The following is a 13232-nucleotide window of genomic DNA, read 5'->3' as shown; positions in this document are numbered from 1 at the left end:
AAGATGTATTTATGTGTATAAGTGTTTAAATGGACTTGTTGGGCATGATATGAACTTCATACGACAGCATGAACAACATGATCATGATACCAGAACTAAGCTAAATCTCAGACTTCCAAGTGTCAAGAGGAATTGGGGTCAACAACGGACAGCATTTCATGCCTTCAAGGATTTTAACTCTCTTAGCCAAGCGATCAGGCAATCCGTTAATCTTGATATTTTTAACCATAATCTTTTAAATTTGTGACTTAAATGAACTTTATACCATGTTATTTTTAAATCTGTGATCCAAATGAATTTAAGTTAATGTGTTGTTTCCTTTTCATATATATATATATATATTTTTTTTACATATTTTTAATTTTACTGTTCAAATTTTTTTTTGTATTTTGTTTTTTTTTTCGTTTTGGAGATCCTTTTTGAAAACCATTTTTTATATGAAAGAGTCATCTCAATAAAGATTATTATTATTATTACAACTGTTTCAAACTATTGCCATCAATATTCTGAACTTTCAGGTTTTGCAGATAGCCGTGTCGATCACGCAAGAGCCAAAAATCAATCCTGATTTGTCCATCGTTGAGTTACACAAGCATGTAAAACTCGTGTTTTTACTTACCTGAAATGCCCTGGACTGAACTCTCACCACGAAGTGTAGCTCAGACGGCCGCTCCACGGGTCGGACAGATAAACAACGGTTTCCACGCTTGATGACGTGATCACGTCAGACGCCAAACCTCATACTCTGAACGGTTCTTGTGTAAGCGATTTGTTCTCTTACCTTTTACATCTATCGAGAAGCCCATTGCAGATTTTTTGCTTGTACGGCCTACATTGTGCACTACCTCAGACAGATCTACGTGTGTGCTTGCGAGCGTACGCGGGCTTTTTTTTTTTCTGTTGTTGTTGTTATGGCAATATATAGTATTTCTCGTGTGTATTTCGTTTACGTGTCCATTACCTGTGAGTGTTTGTACGTTTTACAGGCTGTATTCTGTACTTGTAGCAGATGTTTATATCGTTGCGTTATGTAACGCAATTTTTGTCGAGTAATTTGTCACGTCAGCAGCGTACAGTTATTGGCTGATGAATGACACTGAATTGGCCAATCGGAGTGCGCGCCTTACTCTGATTATGTTATAGTCATGTTTAGTGTCGCAGGAGTGTTAACTTTTTAATAAATGGTGAGCACGATTACGTTGAACAGTTGTCGTTTTGTTATTGCATAGCTCCATTTCAGGTTATTTCAGATTAACTTCCCCAAATTATCTCTGAATGAAGCATTTTCTGGTCGAATGGGAGAGAGAAAGAGAGTTTTCAGGACTACCAAGACTGGAATATTTCGTGATCGGTATTTGGGGTCATAAAGTAGAGAATAAAGATGAGACAAATAAGTAAATAAATAAAGTGAGACAAACAGACAAAAAAAATATCTGAGTCCCTCATTGGTAATCGAACCGCAGACCTTCGGATTAAGATCTCTGATGCAAAGGAATGCTTACGGTGAAAATCGTCTTGGGTTTGGCTCTCTTCCAAATGGTCTAGTGGTCCCTGCAGTGACACATGTCATTTTTAGCGATACAGTTACGAATTCGATCGTCTTTTCAGAGTTTAAACTACACTGTTCTCGTTGGCATCAGTCGTTTTATCCTTACGTTCCCGATAAATGACAGTATGAACCTATTCTCGACTACGGTACCTCCAGGAGATGTTGTTGACTTTGCTTCAAGGGGAACTGGGATGCCGAGAACATTAATTTAAAGGGTAAACATTTATAACGACCATTTATGGTCATAACCATTTCGCTTCCGATCATATTTCATCGTTACATTTGTTCCTACAACAGCATGAATTTGCATGTAAATTGAGTAATTCCTCTCGAGTAAATGTGCGAGAAGATAATCGTTTTGCTTCATTCTTAAGACCCTACCGTTAAATAAGAGAGTACTTGGCAAGAATCATTCTTCGTGCGGGACGTGACCACGAATCAATTGCAAGCATCCGTTTGTCCATATCTAAGACTTGTCATGAAAATATGCTGCGATTTACTTACCAAGAAGAGGTCAATTAACCAGTCAACTTAGTCATCAAATGATTTCATAAATAGCTGAATGTTTTGTCCAAAACAGACAAATTGAAATATAAATTGATAATCAATTTGCGAAATTTCTCAAATTACCACTGATTTTCCTGGAATTTAACAATGTATTTTTATCTTCAGTCAAGGGAAATAGTTGTATTTTCTCCTGCTCCAATCTATGTTATTATTTCGGTTTCATTCCGATTGATTCTTCCTGAATTAAACAAATAATCCATCAAATGAACGAATCAATCGAGGCCTTAAGTTTTGTTCATAAAATCTTTTTTATTCCAAGCTTTCGTCGATCCACGAAATCGTCACAAAATGTCCATTCGCTAGAGTAAGTGCTAGTGTGATAAGGAACATTCTCAGTGCCACTAAAACCTGGTAAGTTCGTAAGGAAATAATCAGCTTCATGTTGCCTTGTTCGATTCTAATTTATCGATAAACAATTAGGCATTGCTTTTCCCAAAATAGTAGTGGGAGATTTAAATCATATGATCTCTTGCATGCTGACTGTTTACTAAAAATATCATGAACTCTGGCTCACTACTGGAATCTGCATGACCTCTTTCTTTTAAACAATTAGGCATTGCTTTTCCCAAAATAGTTGTGGGAGATTTAAATCATATGTTCTCTTGCATGCTGACTGTTTACTAAAAATATCATTAACTCTGGCTCACTACTGGAATCTGCATGATCTCTTTCTTTCTACAGGCTTTTCTTTATTTCTTCAAGTGTTACCAGATTGGCGATCTTCCTGGCGAAGTCAACGGCAGCCAAGACGGTCAAAGCAATCTTTGCAATTAGCGCTGCTCCCTCTGTGGCAAAGGCTGCAATGATCATGGCGCTCACCTTCGCTGCGGTCTCCAACCAGTCGTACCATTTCATTTCTCTGCACAAACTCTTGATGATGGTCCACAGCAACCCAGCTGCGTAGGTTTCTTTGAGGAGGAAGAAGATGGCTTTAGCCTCGTTAGTTGCACTGCCCCCTGCCGCTTTCCAAGAACTGATAAACTTCTGTATCGCTTGCTGGAATGCTGAGGACTTCTTAATTGCTTCCGCAGTGTCTTCTACGGTGGCTTTCATGGTACTGCTGCTTACTGATACCCCAATCCCCACTGCCTGCATGACAAGCATCACAGCCTCTACAACAACACTAGCGTACTGAAGAATTGTAGCCCACTCGATGTCAGCACTCGTTACCAGCTCCCTGGATGACAGGAACTCCTCTTCTCCTCTCGTCAACTGCACCAGATGTCTGCCATTGTCCATCTTGCTTATTTCCATGCGAAACGTTGGAATGGTGAGCGCCTCTTCAATCAGCTTGATTCGGTCTTCTGGTAGATGCTTCGTGAGGCGCTTACGGATGTCTTGTTCTGGTTGAGAGGCAAACTCATGAGCGATCTTTACTTCCTCTTCTGCGGCTTTCCTTGCTGCCGCAGTGATAGCATCTTTCAATTTCCCGTCTGCAATGAGCTTGGAATGCTCTTCAGGAGCGTTCTTTTTAATATGCGCCAACGCCCCTTGCACAGCTTCCGAGACTTTCTCACTGTCTGTCGCCATTTTCGATCAAGGAAACGTAGGTTGCTGTGAATGAAAAGCATTAAAGACCAATTTACAAATGTTATTGCAGCAATGGTCTTTCCAACTAAAAAAGATCCTACACCAACGAACGCAAACACTGCCGCATAATCAAATTTAATTTTAATCAAAATTAGCCAAGTTATCAAGATGTGGACCTGGAGAAATCTCAGTATATGGCGATTTCTAAGGAAGGAAGCTGTTTCCTAGCAAGGTATCTAAATATTACTTTGATTCATTTCAAGGGCACTTTTCTGATCTACATTATTGCGAGACAATCAAATGAAGAGATACACACTTCAACTATAACCTTCAACCATCTAAACCTTTTTCATAGTACAGTAAGAAAATATAAAGCAAATTCTCTTTAGTCTTCACAAATATTTCACCAATCTTTGACAAATTTTTTAACATCATGTGATGCTCAAGCGATTCTCAACGAGCGAAGTCAAATTATTCCTAACTAGTTCCGCATATGTGCTAGCACAATAATAATAAAACTCTCTACGAGCCCTTATTCGATGAGCAGTTTAACTAGAAGGACCATTGACAGCTCAACTTGAAAGGAATTTACATTGATTATCATAATGTTCAACAGCTAGAAAAACCTGCCTACCAAATTCAACGGTGCCAAGCTCAGAGTTCAGCTGCAACTCGGAAGATACGTGATGTGGCTTTGATATTCTGAAAATTCAATTTATACATGCACGTACTCGTCCACCACGTGATAGTCACAAGCAGGGTATTTTTATCTCAGCGCTTGCTGATTGGTCCATATCAAGACACCTAATTTCCTCAATAGCGCTTTATACTATTACTAAAAATAGATTTTGTTACGTGTAACCTATGAGACCCCCCGCACAGACTCAGACAAACATTGCGACCAGCTTAAGGAAATGTATGAGCGAGAGCTGTAAAATTAAAAGAAAACGACGGAAAATTTCGTCAAAAAATGACTTGGCGTTCTGAAAGGAAGGGGCATGGTTGGTACCAAACACTGTTGTTGGGGTGAGTGTAAGACAGACTCAAGATATGCAGATAAATGGCCAAAATCACTCAAAGAGTGAAAGGAAGTAGGGAAGAAAGTATTCATTCCTTTCCCAAAACCTCCGCGAGACATGGCAAAGTGCAAGCGTTGGCTGGTGGCTTGTTCGCATGAGTTTTTTACGGAGAAAAACATAACAAGAAACACTTAAGTTATATTTGTGCTCTTCACTGGCCCGGCGGAAAAGGTCCAACAGCCGAATTTCCCGATCCACTAAAGGCAAATCTAAGACCAGCGCAAGTAAGTTGAGCACATGCTCCTTAGAGGAAAGCACCGAAAGAAAGAGAAAATTCAGCGTCAAAGAAACAGAAATTATTCAATGACAACTGCCTGAACATTAACTACATAAACTACATGAACTGGCATTTAATAGAAACACAATCAGTATTGAGCGAAATATACAAAAATCCGCCGCTCGTATCTTACAAAAGAGGGCGATCGCTCAAAAACATGCTCGTGAGAGCCAAACTTTGAATAGGCTATTCTAAACACGCGCTGGGGAGTCTTGTAGGCCTGTCAACCCCCTTTTTACATTGTTTACATCAGAATTTTCTTGAAAAACTTTGGCAGCAAACCATTTTCCATGATCGATTGCCGGATCAAGGGTGTGATAATTCCCGCATCTCACACCGTCTGTACAAGTTCTTCTCGTTTACCGCTTAATTTTAAGCCCCTACATTTTAACCACCGTTTTAGCTGGTCTACAGTGTATTCTTCCGGTTCTCTTTCAAATTTGGAGCCAGGAACGCCGTCCTCTTCGGTCAGAACTGTAAGGGAATAAGCGAACTACTCGCCATTTCCCTTGTAGCTCTCAAAGAAGTGGAGTTTGTTTGTCTGAGTCACGCGGGGGGTCTAAAATTTCATGACGTCATTAGTATAAAGCGCTATTGTTCACGTCTAGTACTGAATTTCGTTGCACCTTAAACTGATGAATTTAACAGAAATAGCTTCACACAACAGAATCACTCAAAATCACTAACCCCAGGTTAATTCTACAAAGCGCACAAAATTTAACATTGTTTGGCGCGAAAGGGGGATTTTAGTAATATTGCGTTAAGTGTCCTAAGAATTTTGATCTCCGTTGTAGATTTTTGAAGCTCGTCATACGCGGTTTCCAGGACAGGTTTCAACGAGTCATCTGATTTTTTTTGAGAATTTAATGAGTTTTTTTTTGTCATGACCTACTTGTACGAAGGAGGTCAAAGTACCGTAACAAAGGAAAAATGCATGTATCTAGAGACATCCGTGAAATCGATACTTTGATACTTGATTGCGTTGCACTTTCAAAAGGAGTTTCCTGACTCTCTAGGAATTTGGCATAAACAGCTTATTAAAGAAACAAAATCCTAACCCTTGTCATTGCTGGCTTGATTTCTCTACGTTGAAAAGAATGAATAATTAATAATTAATAATAATAAATTATAATTAATAATTAATAACGAGAGTAAAAAAATCTAAGCTTCATAAGCTAATGCTAACACATTCAATTTCCTGGTCCTTCAAAAATTATTTGATTATGGCCGAGCATTTTTTTTCTTAACTCAGTTTCTATATCTGTCCACAAGAAGAGAGAAAGAACAAGATGAATTGTTGTCGAATAGCAAAACTACTTGTTGCAGTTCAGTTTTAAACGCAAGATTCGCAAGCACCTCACAACAACGAGATCGCCACCTTTTGACACTTAATGCCTCACTTTACGTCGACACGGTTCTTAATCCCTTGATTTTCTCAGTATTCAACAGACAACTTACGACAATGGAATCCACTGACATATCTGCGTAATTATCAGATTAAACTGTTTCAAACTCAAATATCCGCTGCAAGGGAATTGATGGTGTATGCCATCAATTTTCTGAACTTTCAGGTTATGCACATAGACTTGTCCATCACACAAGAGCCACAAATTAATTCTGATTTGTCTTTTGTTGAGTTACATGATTTTTTTTTATCTCCGTCTACATTTGATACTGAAAATTGGCTTCCGGTTTTCACGGAATTTCATATAGAAAGTGATTAATCTTTAGATCTTTCTCAGCACAGTAAACTCAGAATCTCTTGACATCCCCCAGCATGAATTTTTTTAATCGAAACAGAGTAAGGTATGAGAGTGAAATTTCTACGCTACAGAAGCTTATACCCAAGCGATTTTCAGATCCTGTGTTTCTTTACGATAGTTTGATTCGTCTTTAATATTCATTGGTTATTAATCATTCGGGCTTCGCTCTCCTCAACTATCGCGCGATGGAAAGTTCGAACTCATGATCTAAATATTACAGAGTATTGACTTCGAGTGATGTGGCCATGATGCAGTGATACAAAGCTAGTTCATTTAAACTTCGTCACTAGGCTCAAAAGCTCACCATCTTTCTTTCTCTGTCTACACATGACGCTTGCTTACTCGATTTTAAATTATACATGTCACTAGAATGCGCTGGTTCAAATATTAACTCCAAATTACACTCTACTAAGCCGTACCCAGTTTAAAAAAGCACACAAGCTAATAAACCTAGTGTTTTTACTCACCTAAAATGCCCTGGAACTCTCATCATGAAGTGTAGCTATAAAGAGGGCCGCTCTACGGGTCGAACAGATAAACAATTTTTCCACGCTTGATGACGCGATGACGGCCAGACGATCAATTTCACACTCTGATTGGTTTGTGTGTTAGCTCTTTGTTCCCTCACCTTACACATTCATCGAGAAGCCCATCGAGAGTATTGTACACCACCTCGTGTATCGGCTCCAAAATGCTGCAGCCCCGTCAACCTCGCGTCTTCGCTCGGCTGACTTCGATGGCAATAAAAGAGTTACGCGCGCGCGCGCGCGCGTGTGTGTGTGTGTGTGTGTGTATGTGTGTGCGTGTGTGTGTGTGTGTGTGTGTGTGCGCTTTTACTGTTGTTGTTATCGCGAAATTGGTGTCATAGCGTGTGTGTTTCGTTCACGCGTTTATTACCTCTAAGTGTTTGTACGTTTCATAAGCTGTATGATGTACTTGTGGTCGATTTTTATATCGTTGCGTATGTCAAGTAATTTGTCCGGTTTTGTGTATAAATTTACTCCTGTGGATCAATACTTATGTCCACTTTTAAGAAGCAGCGTCTTCGTTTTTTAATGCTAGGTGCATCAATAGTGTACGCTGTGGTGTTTACCATTTTTTTTATAACATAAATTGATACCTTGTAGCAAAATAGTTCCATTTATTTAACAAATCTAACGTGACCAGATAAAACAAGCGCGCGGAAACTATTCTTTGCCTTCGCTCACGTCAGCAGCGTACACCCGTAGGCAATTGGTGGACACTGAGTTAACCAATCAGAGAGCAGGCTCTACTTTCGCTAGGCTATAATCATGTTTAATACCGCAGGCGTGTGGATGTTTAAATAAATGGCGAGCACGAGAACGCTTGACAGGTGTTGTTGTCTCTGTTATTGCGTCGCTTCAATCCAGATTATTTCAGTTTAACTTTACCTAATTACCTCTAAATGAAGCATTTTCTGGAAGAATGGGAAATCCTGGTGGTACTGAAAACTCTTATTCTCCTGGGATATTCCAACCTCGTTCCCAGGGCCTTTTCACTTAGTTGGGGGTGGGGCGAGGATATTTCGTGATCAGTATTTGGGGTCATGAAAAGGATGGGAAGAATATTTTGTCAAATACACTCATTGTCACGGAGTGTCTGCGAGTCTGAGCCAAAGACTGGGACTGATTGTGGGGACTGCAGCTGTGGCAAGTTTAGGGCTTGGCAGCGCAGGAATGGAATGCTTTTTACCAAAGCTTGAAATAGTTAAAAAAAGAAATATATATATTTTTTGCTCCCCATCCCGTCCCTAAGCTGCCAATCCTTGAACTCGCCCCAACTGCAGTCCCTGCAATCAGTTCCAGTCTCTAACTCGCGCTCGCGGACACTCTATGACATTAAAACTGTCGCTGATTGGACATATATGATAGGCAACCAGCGGATAGACAATTCTTTTAAGAAGAGAAGAAGGTGGAAAACAATATATATAATTCAATCAATCAGTCATTAACTTCAATTATCGACGGTCACGAAATCATAGACTAGGAGCGGTTCCTCTTTTTCCAAGGCCATCGTGGGCGTGCGCAAGTCGAAAAGGATGAGTGAAAAAAAATTGAACTTTCCAATCCCAGAGTTCCGCGCGGTGTGCTAACATATATTTTTAAACTTATTTTCTTTTTCAACTGGCGCGACGGACTTCGCAAAACAGGAGGGACTGTTCAAAGTCTAACAAAATCACAGGCATGTGAAACTCTGAATCAACTCATCCCAATTAACAATCTACAAGATACGCTTACTAAAGCTAATTCTATTAAATATAAACGTTTGTATTTTAAAATCGCCTGCTTTCCACGAAAGCCGTACATTTCGTATCACTGTTTGTTTGCTCGAAAGAAATTATTTCGGCTGGATTTAAGCGAGGAGAGGGAGTTTGTTCTTGCTTCAGTTCGATAGGTAGACAATTCTACAGCACTGAACCTTTGTAAGTGAAACTGTTTTTTAAAAATTAAAGTTGGTTCCGGGCAGTGGAGTAAATATTTTTGCCCTCGAAGTTCCTTAAAGAACGATTAGAAGGGAGCGAGGCAGTTGAAAGAATTTTAGATCATAGTCAGCTGTTTGAATTTTTCGTTGCGTTTCTAGTTTCTTTTTGCTAAAAGATTTTAAAGATCGTCAGCACTGGCATCATAAGAAGAGTAAAATCGCGATAAGGGCGGCGCTATTTGATCGTTGTTAAAATCAAAACAAAGGATTTGCTTCTTCACCCATTCCCGCTTGCAGTGTCACCTGTAGGGAGTTAAAAATCGAAGGTAGGAAGGCAACTGACCGAGGAAAACATCGTTTCAAAAGTAAATTTTCATTTGATTAAAGACATTTGTAAATGACTGTTGTGGTTTACCGTCATTAACAGCGCTTCGTTAACTTCAGGATAACATATGTTAACCTGTTCCAGGTGTCAATCAGTGAAACGGGGAGCGAGGATAAACGGCGATCTCATCGAAGGAGTAAAAAGACGAGTGAGTGCCTGGGTGGGGCCGCGTAATGAACGCCTGTTTTCTTTCTTAGCTTTTTCACTCCGCTGCTACCATCGCAAAGTTTAGTATTTCGCTCTTCTTTATTTAACTGAATGCTTGGGAAAAGCTGATCATTTGTGAGACGTAGACAGGTCTTATGCATGTTTACGTCGAAATTCCCGACCCCTCAAGCCTCACTTTCATGGAACAGACTGGTGTGTTCCCGAAACATCGAAAAAGTCCAATGTCCACATAGAAAAGATAAGATTAGGTAAAACAAATGGCAAAGATTCAAGAAAACATTTCGCGCAATTAAGTCAGGCTAAGGGGTGAGTTTTTAGTAAGTGACGTTATCGTGTATCAGGGAAATTTTGTCAACGGGGTTTCCGTTTTCAAAAGACGCAAATTTGTTAGGGGGATGTAATGTTGTGGTTTTCCTATAGGGAGGACTTTTAAAAGGCACGAGTTGAGCAATTGTTCTGCTCATTAAATCTTTTATGTGGTAACGCTCTCGCTGCTGTCCTCGTCGTAATTTTCTTTGAAGCCCAGTCAAGATTATAAAATCATTTATCTACATGCCAGATTTTTTAAGGCTAAGCGACGTTTTTGACGTACATGTGCGATATATCAAAACACCCTCACTTAGGGGGTCGGGGAATGGGCTAATGAAGGGCCTGGAACAGTCTTGAAAACTGTCTTCAAGAATCTTGCTCGGGCAACTACCAGTGTAAACGGCTATCGAGCATGTTGTGGTTGTCGATTGATACATGATGATTTAAAGGAAAGAATAATACAGATACTCAAAGGTGAGGATTTTACACACCCAAAAAAATCATTAAGAATCACTGACTCATTTCAAACTATTTTATTTGCTGTTACCACTGATTGGGATAAACAGCTGACTTACTTAAATTTGGCAGCTCGGCTGCTATATACAATGATTGTGCTGTTGACAAAGTCGATTTTCTCGTATCTCGCCATGAAATCACGAGGAATATAACAGTTTCACACTTTTCTGCTCGATTCTAGTTCATTGCCGATCAGTTAGTTTTTTTTTTCCTACAATTTCGAGAGATTGAAGCATTACAAACGGTTGCACTCTGACCGTCTTGTAAAGGTGATTTACTCATGTAAAGCATTCACATGGGCTCCAATACTTGTTCTAAGGTAGATCGTCAGAACCTGCAATAGTCTCCTTCTTCCTGCAGAATGTTTTTTTAAATCTCTTCAAGTTGTACCACATTATCGATCTTCCTGGCGAAGTCCACAGCCGCCCAAACGGTCAAAGCAATCTCTGCTATTAGCGCTGCCCCGTCCGTGACAAGGGCTGCTACGACCATGGCGCTAACTTTCGCTGTAGTCTCCAACCAGTCGTACCATTTCATTTCTCTGCACAAACTCTTGATGATGTTCCACAACAATCCAGCAGCGTAGGTGTCCTTAAGAAGAAAGAAAATGGCTTCGGACTTCTCCGTTACACCCCCTGCCGCTTTCCATGAGCTGACAATCTTCTGTATCGCTTGCTGGAATGCTGAAGACTTCTCGATTGCTTTCGCAGTGTCTTCAACGGTTTCTTTCATGGTGCTGCCACTTACAGATACTTCTATCCCTGCCGCTTGCATGACAAGCATCACAGCATCCACCACAATGCTGGCGTACTGAATATTTATGGCCCAATCGATGTCTTCGTGTGCTGCAAGCTCCCTGGATGGCAAGAATTCCTCCTCTCCTCTCGTCAACTGCACCAGATGTCTGCCATCGTCCATCCTGCTTATTTCCATGCGGAATGTTGGAATGGCGAGCCCCTCCACAATCAGCTTGATTCGGTCTTCGGGTAAATGCTTGGCAAGGCGGTCACGGATGTTCTTTTGAGGTCCACATTCAAACTCGTGAGAGAGCTTTATTTGTTCTTCGGCTACTTGTCTGGCAGCCACTTTGATAGAATATTTCACTTTTTTAAATGCAGTTAGCTTCGAATATTCCCCAGGGGCATTATTTTCAATTTGCGCCAATGCCATTTTTACCGCTTCGGAGATTTTTTTTTTATCTGTCGCCATTTTCCAGGGAACTCACGTTGCTGCCAAAAAGAAGAAGCAAGAACCGTAAAAGTTGTCTTTCAGAAATATTCAACACTTCACGCCGGAGTTCAAATAACATTGCATAACATTAGAGATAAAAATAACTAAACCAAAACAAGTGCCATTTCTTGATATCTTGAAATTAAAAAAAACACAGGTTAGATGAAGATCTTAACTCAAAGGGTGGTCTTTTAAAAAAATATAGATCATACTTTTACACAATTCTTGCGTCATTATTTTTCTGTTTAACTCTACCAAAACAATTAAAGAGCAGGAAAAGTGGTCCAAGACACCCCTAATCAGTGAATTACTTCAGACTGTTTTTAACTGCACACCGTCGGAAAATGTTACAAAATCCTTGCATAATGCCCCTGCAAAATCTTGTAAATCGCTCCCTAAATGATCTTTAACAAGTTCGATTGAGCCTTTCCGAAGTACCTCGCAGTTATATGTTCGTTCGTTCGTTGGGTTTTTTTTTCTTCTTCTGCTGCGAGTCTAACAGTCTAACGTATGGTTTTGTTTTGCAAAGGAGGAGAATTCTGAACCATTTCACATGCATGTTAGGATATCTACTTACCAAATTGAGCTACGCCAATCTTGCAGGTTAGTGCAATGAGAAAAAATGTAATGTGCTGGAATAGATGCGATGTTCTGTTTTTATATGCTGGACGTTCAGTTTTGGCGCGCAATCGATTGGCATCACGCGCTAGTCATGGGAAAAAATTACTTGTGCGCACCTGCTGACCTTTAAATTATATAATTCTGAAATCACATGCTTAATGTTTTCACTTTTTCTTTTAAAATTTTAAATCTACCCGCGTGATTTTCTCGGAAATCACAAAATAATAGTTATTTTTACCATTCCTGACCCTCTTTTCTCGGAATTAAACACAAAACTTTTCACGTTTTAGAACTGAAAGTCCATCTATGTTTTGTAACATCAAATCACAAGGTTTTCTTGACATCAAACAATGAACAAAAATAAACTTGAAGACCTTTTTCAACGAAATTATTCAGTTGAAAATGGAGGAGTTCTTTTAGTTTTATAACTGATCGAACCAAAGATCTGAACAAGTCCAATCACTTGTTATTCTTGGGATCTTTTGTAAAACGGAACTAGTTCAGTTGTCACGTTTTTAGATTTAAGGCATAAGAAATAGTTTCTGAATTACTTCATCGCTCTCATGCTAGGAGGTCCGAATAAAGTAAAACTGTGATCGAGGTATAGAAAATGCTGCTGAGGCCAAATTGTTCCTGTTCGTCGTCGCATTTTTTTATTTGGAACTTTTTAGACCAGTATTTTTCCCAAATCATAGTGACCATTTCTGAATTTCCCACATACCTTAAAACAGACACCCATTGCACTTAGCGAATGAAGGAAACTACGAGAAAAGAAATTAAATGTTTTACATAGCAA

General features: G+C 39.6%; 2 protein-coding genes across 2 annotated transcripts; both read right to left on the bottom strand.

Annotated features, from left to right (window-relative positions):
• Nucleotides 1-2345: 2345 nt before the first annotated feature.
• On the bottom strand, nucleotides 2346-4424 carry LOC111341563 (uncharacterized). Its single transcript, XM_022948549.2, has 2 exons — nucleotides 4281-4424; nucleotides 2346-3670 (listed from the first exon to the last, which is right to left on the bottom strand). Exon 2 carries the CDS (start codon nucleotides 3644-3646, stop codon nucleotides 2792-2794), a length of 855 nt encoding a protein of 284 aa, XP_022804284.2. The 5' UTR covers nucleotides 3647-3670; nucleotides 4281-4424; the 3' UTR covers nucleotides 2346-2791.
• A 6163-nt stretch (nucleotides 4425-10587) lies between these two features.
• Nucleotides 10588-12538, bottom strand: LOC111341569 (uncharacterized). Its single transcript, XM_022948560.2, has 2 exons — nucleotides 12393-12538; nucleotides 10588-11814 (listed from the first exon to the last, which is right to left on the bottom strand). Exon 2 carries the CDS (start codon nucleotides 11792-11794, stop codon nucleotides 10955-10957), a length of 840 nt encoding a protein of 279 aa, XP_022804295.2. The 5' UTR covers nucleotides 11795-11814; nucleotides 12393-12538; the 3' UTR covers nucleotides 10588-10954.
• Between the last annotated feature and the right edge of the window lie 694 nt (nucleotides 12539-13232).

Source organism: Stylophora pistillata, chromosome 2, assembly GCF_964205215.1.
Source record: "Stylophora pistillata chromosome 2, jaStyPist1.2, whole genome shotgun sequence".
Classification (NCBI taxonomy): domain Eukaryota; kingdom Metazoa; phylum Cnidaria; class Anthozoa; order Scleractinia; family Pocilloporidae; genus Stylophora; species Stylophora pistillata.
Note: the sequence above shows the minus strand (reverse complement) of the source record. Positions and strands in the feature narration are given on the sequence as shown.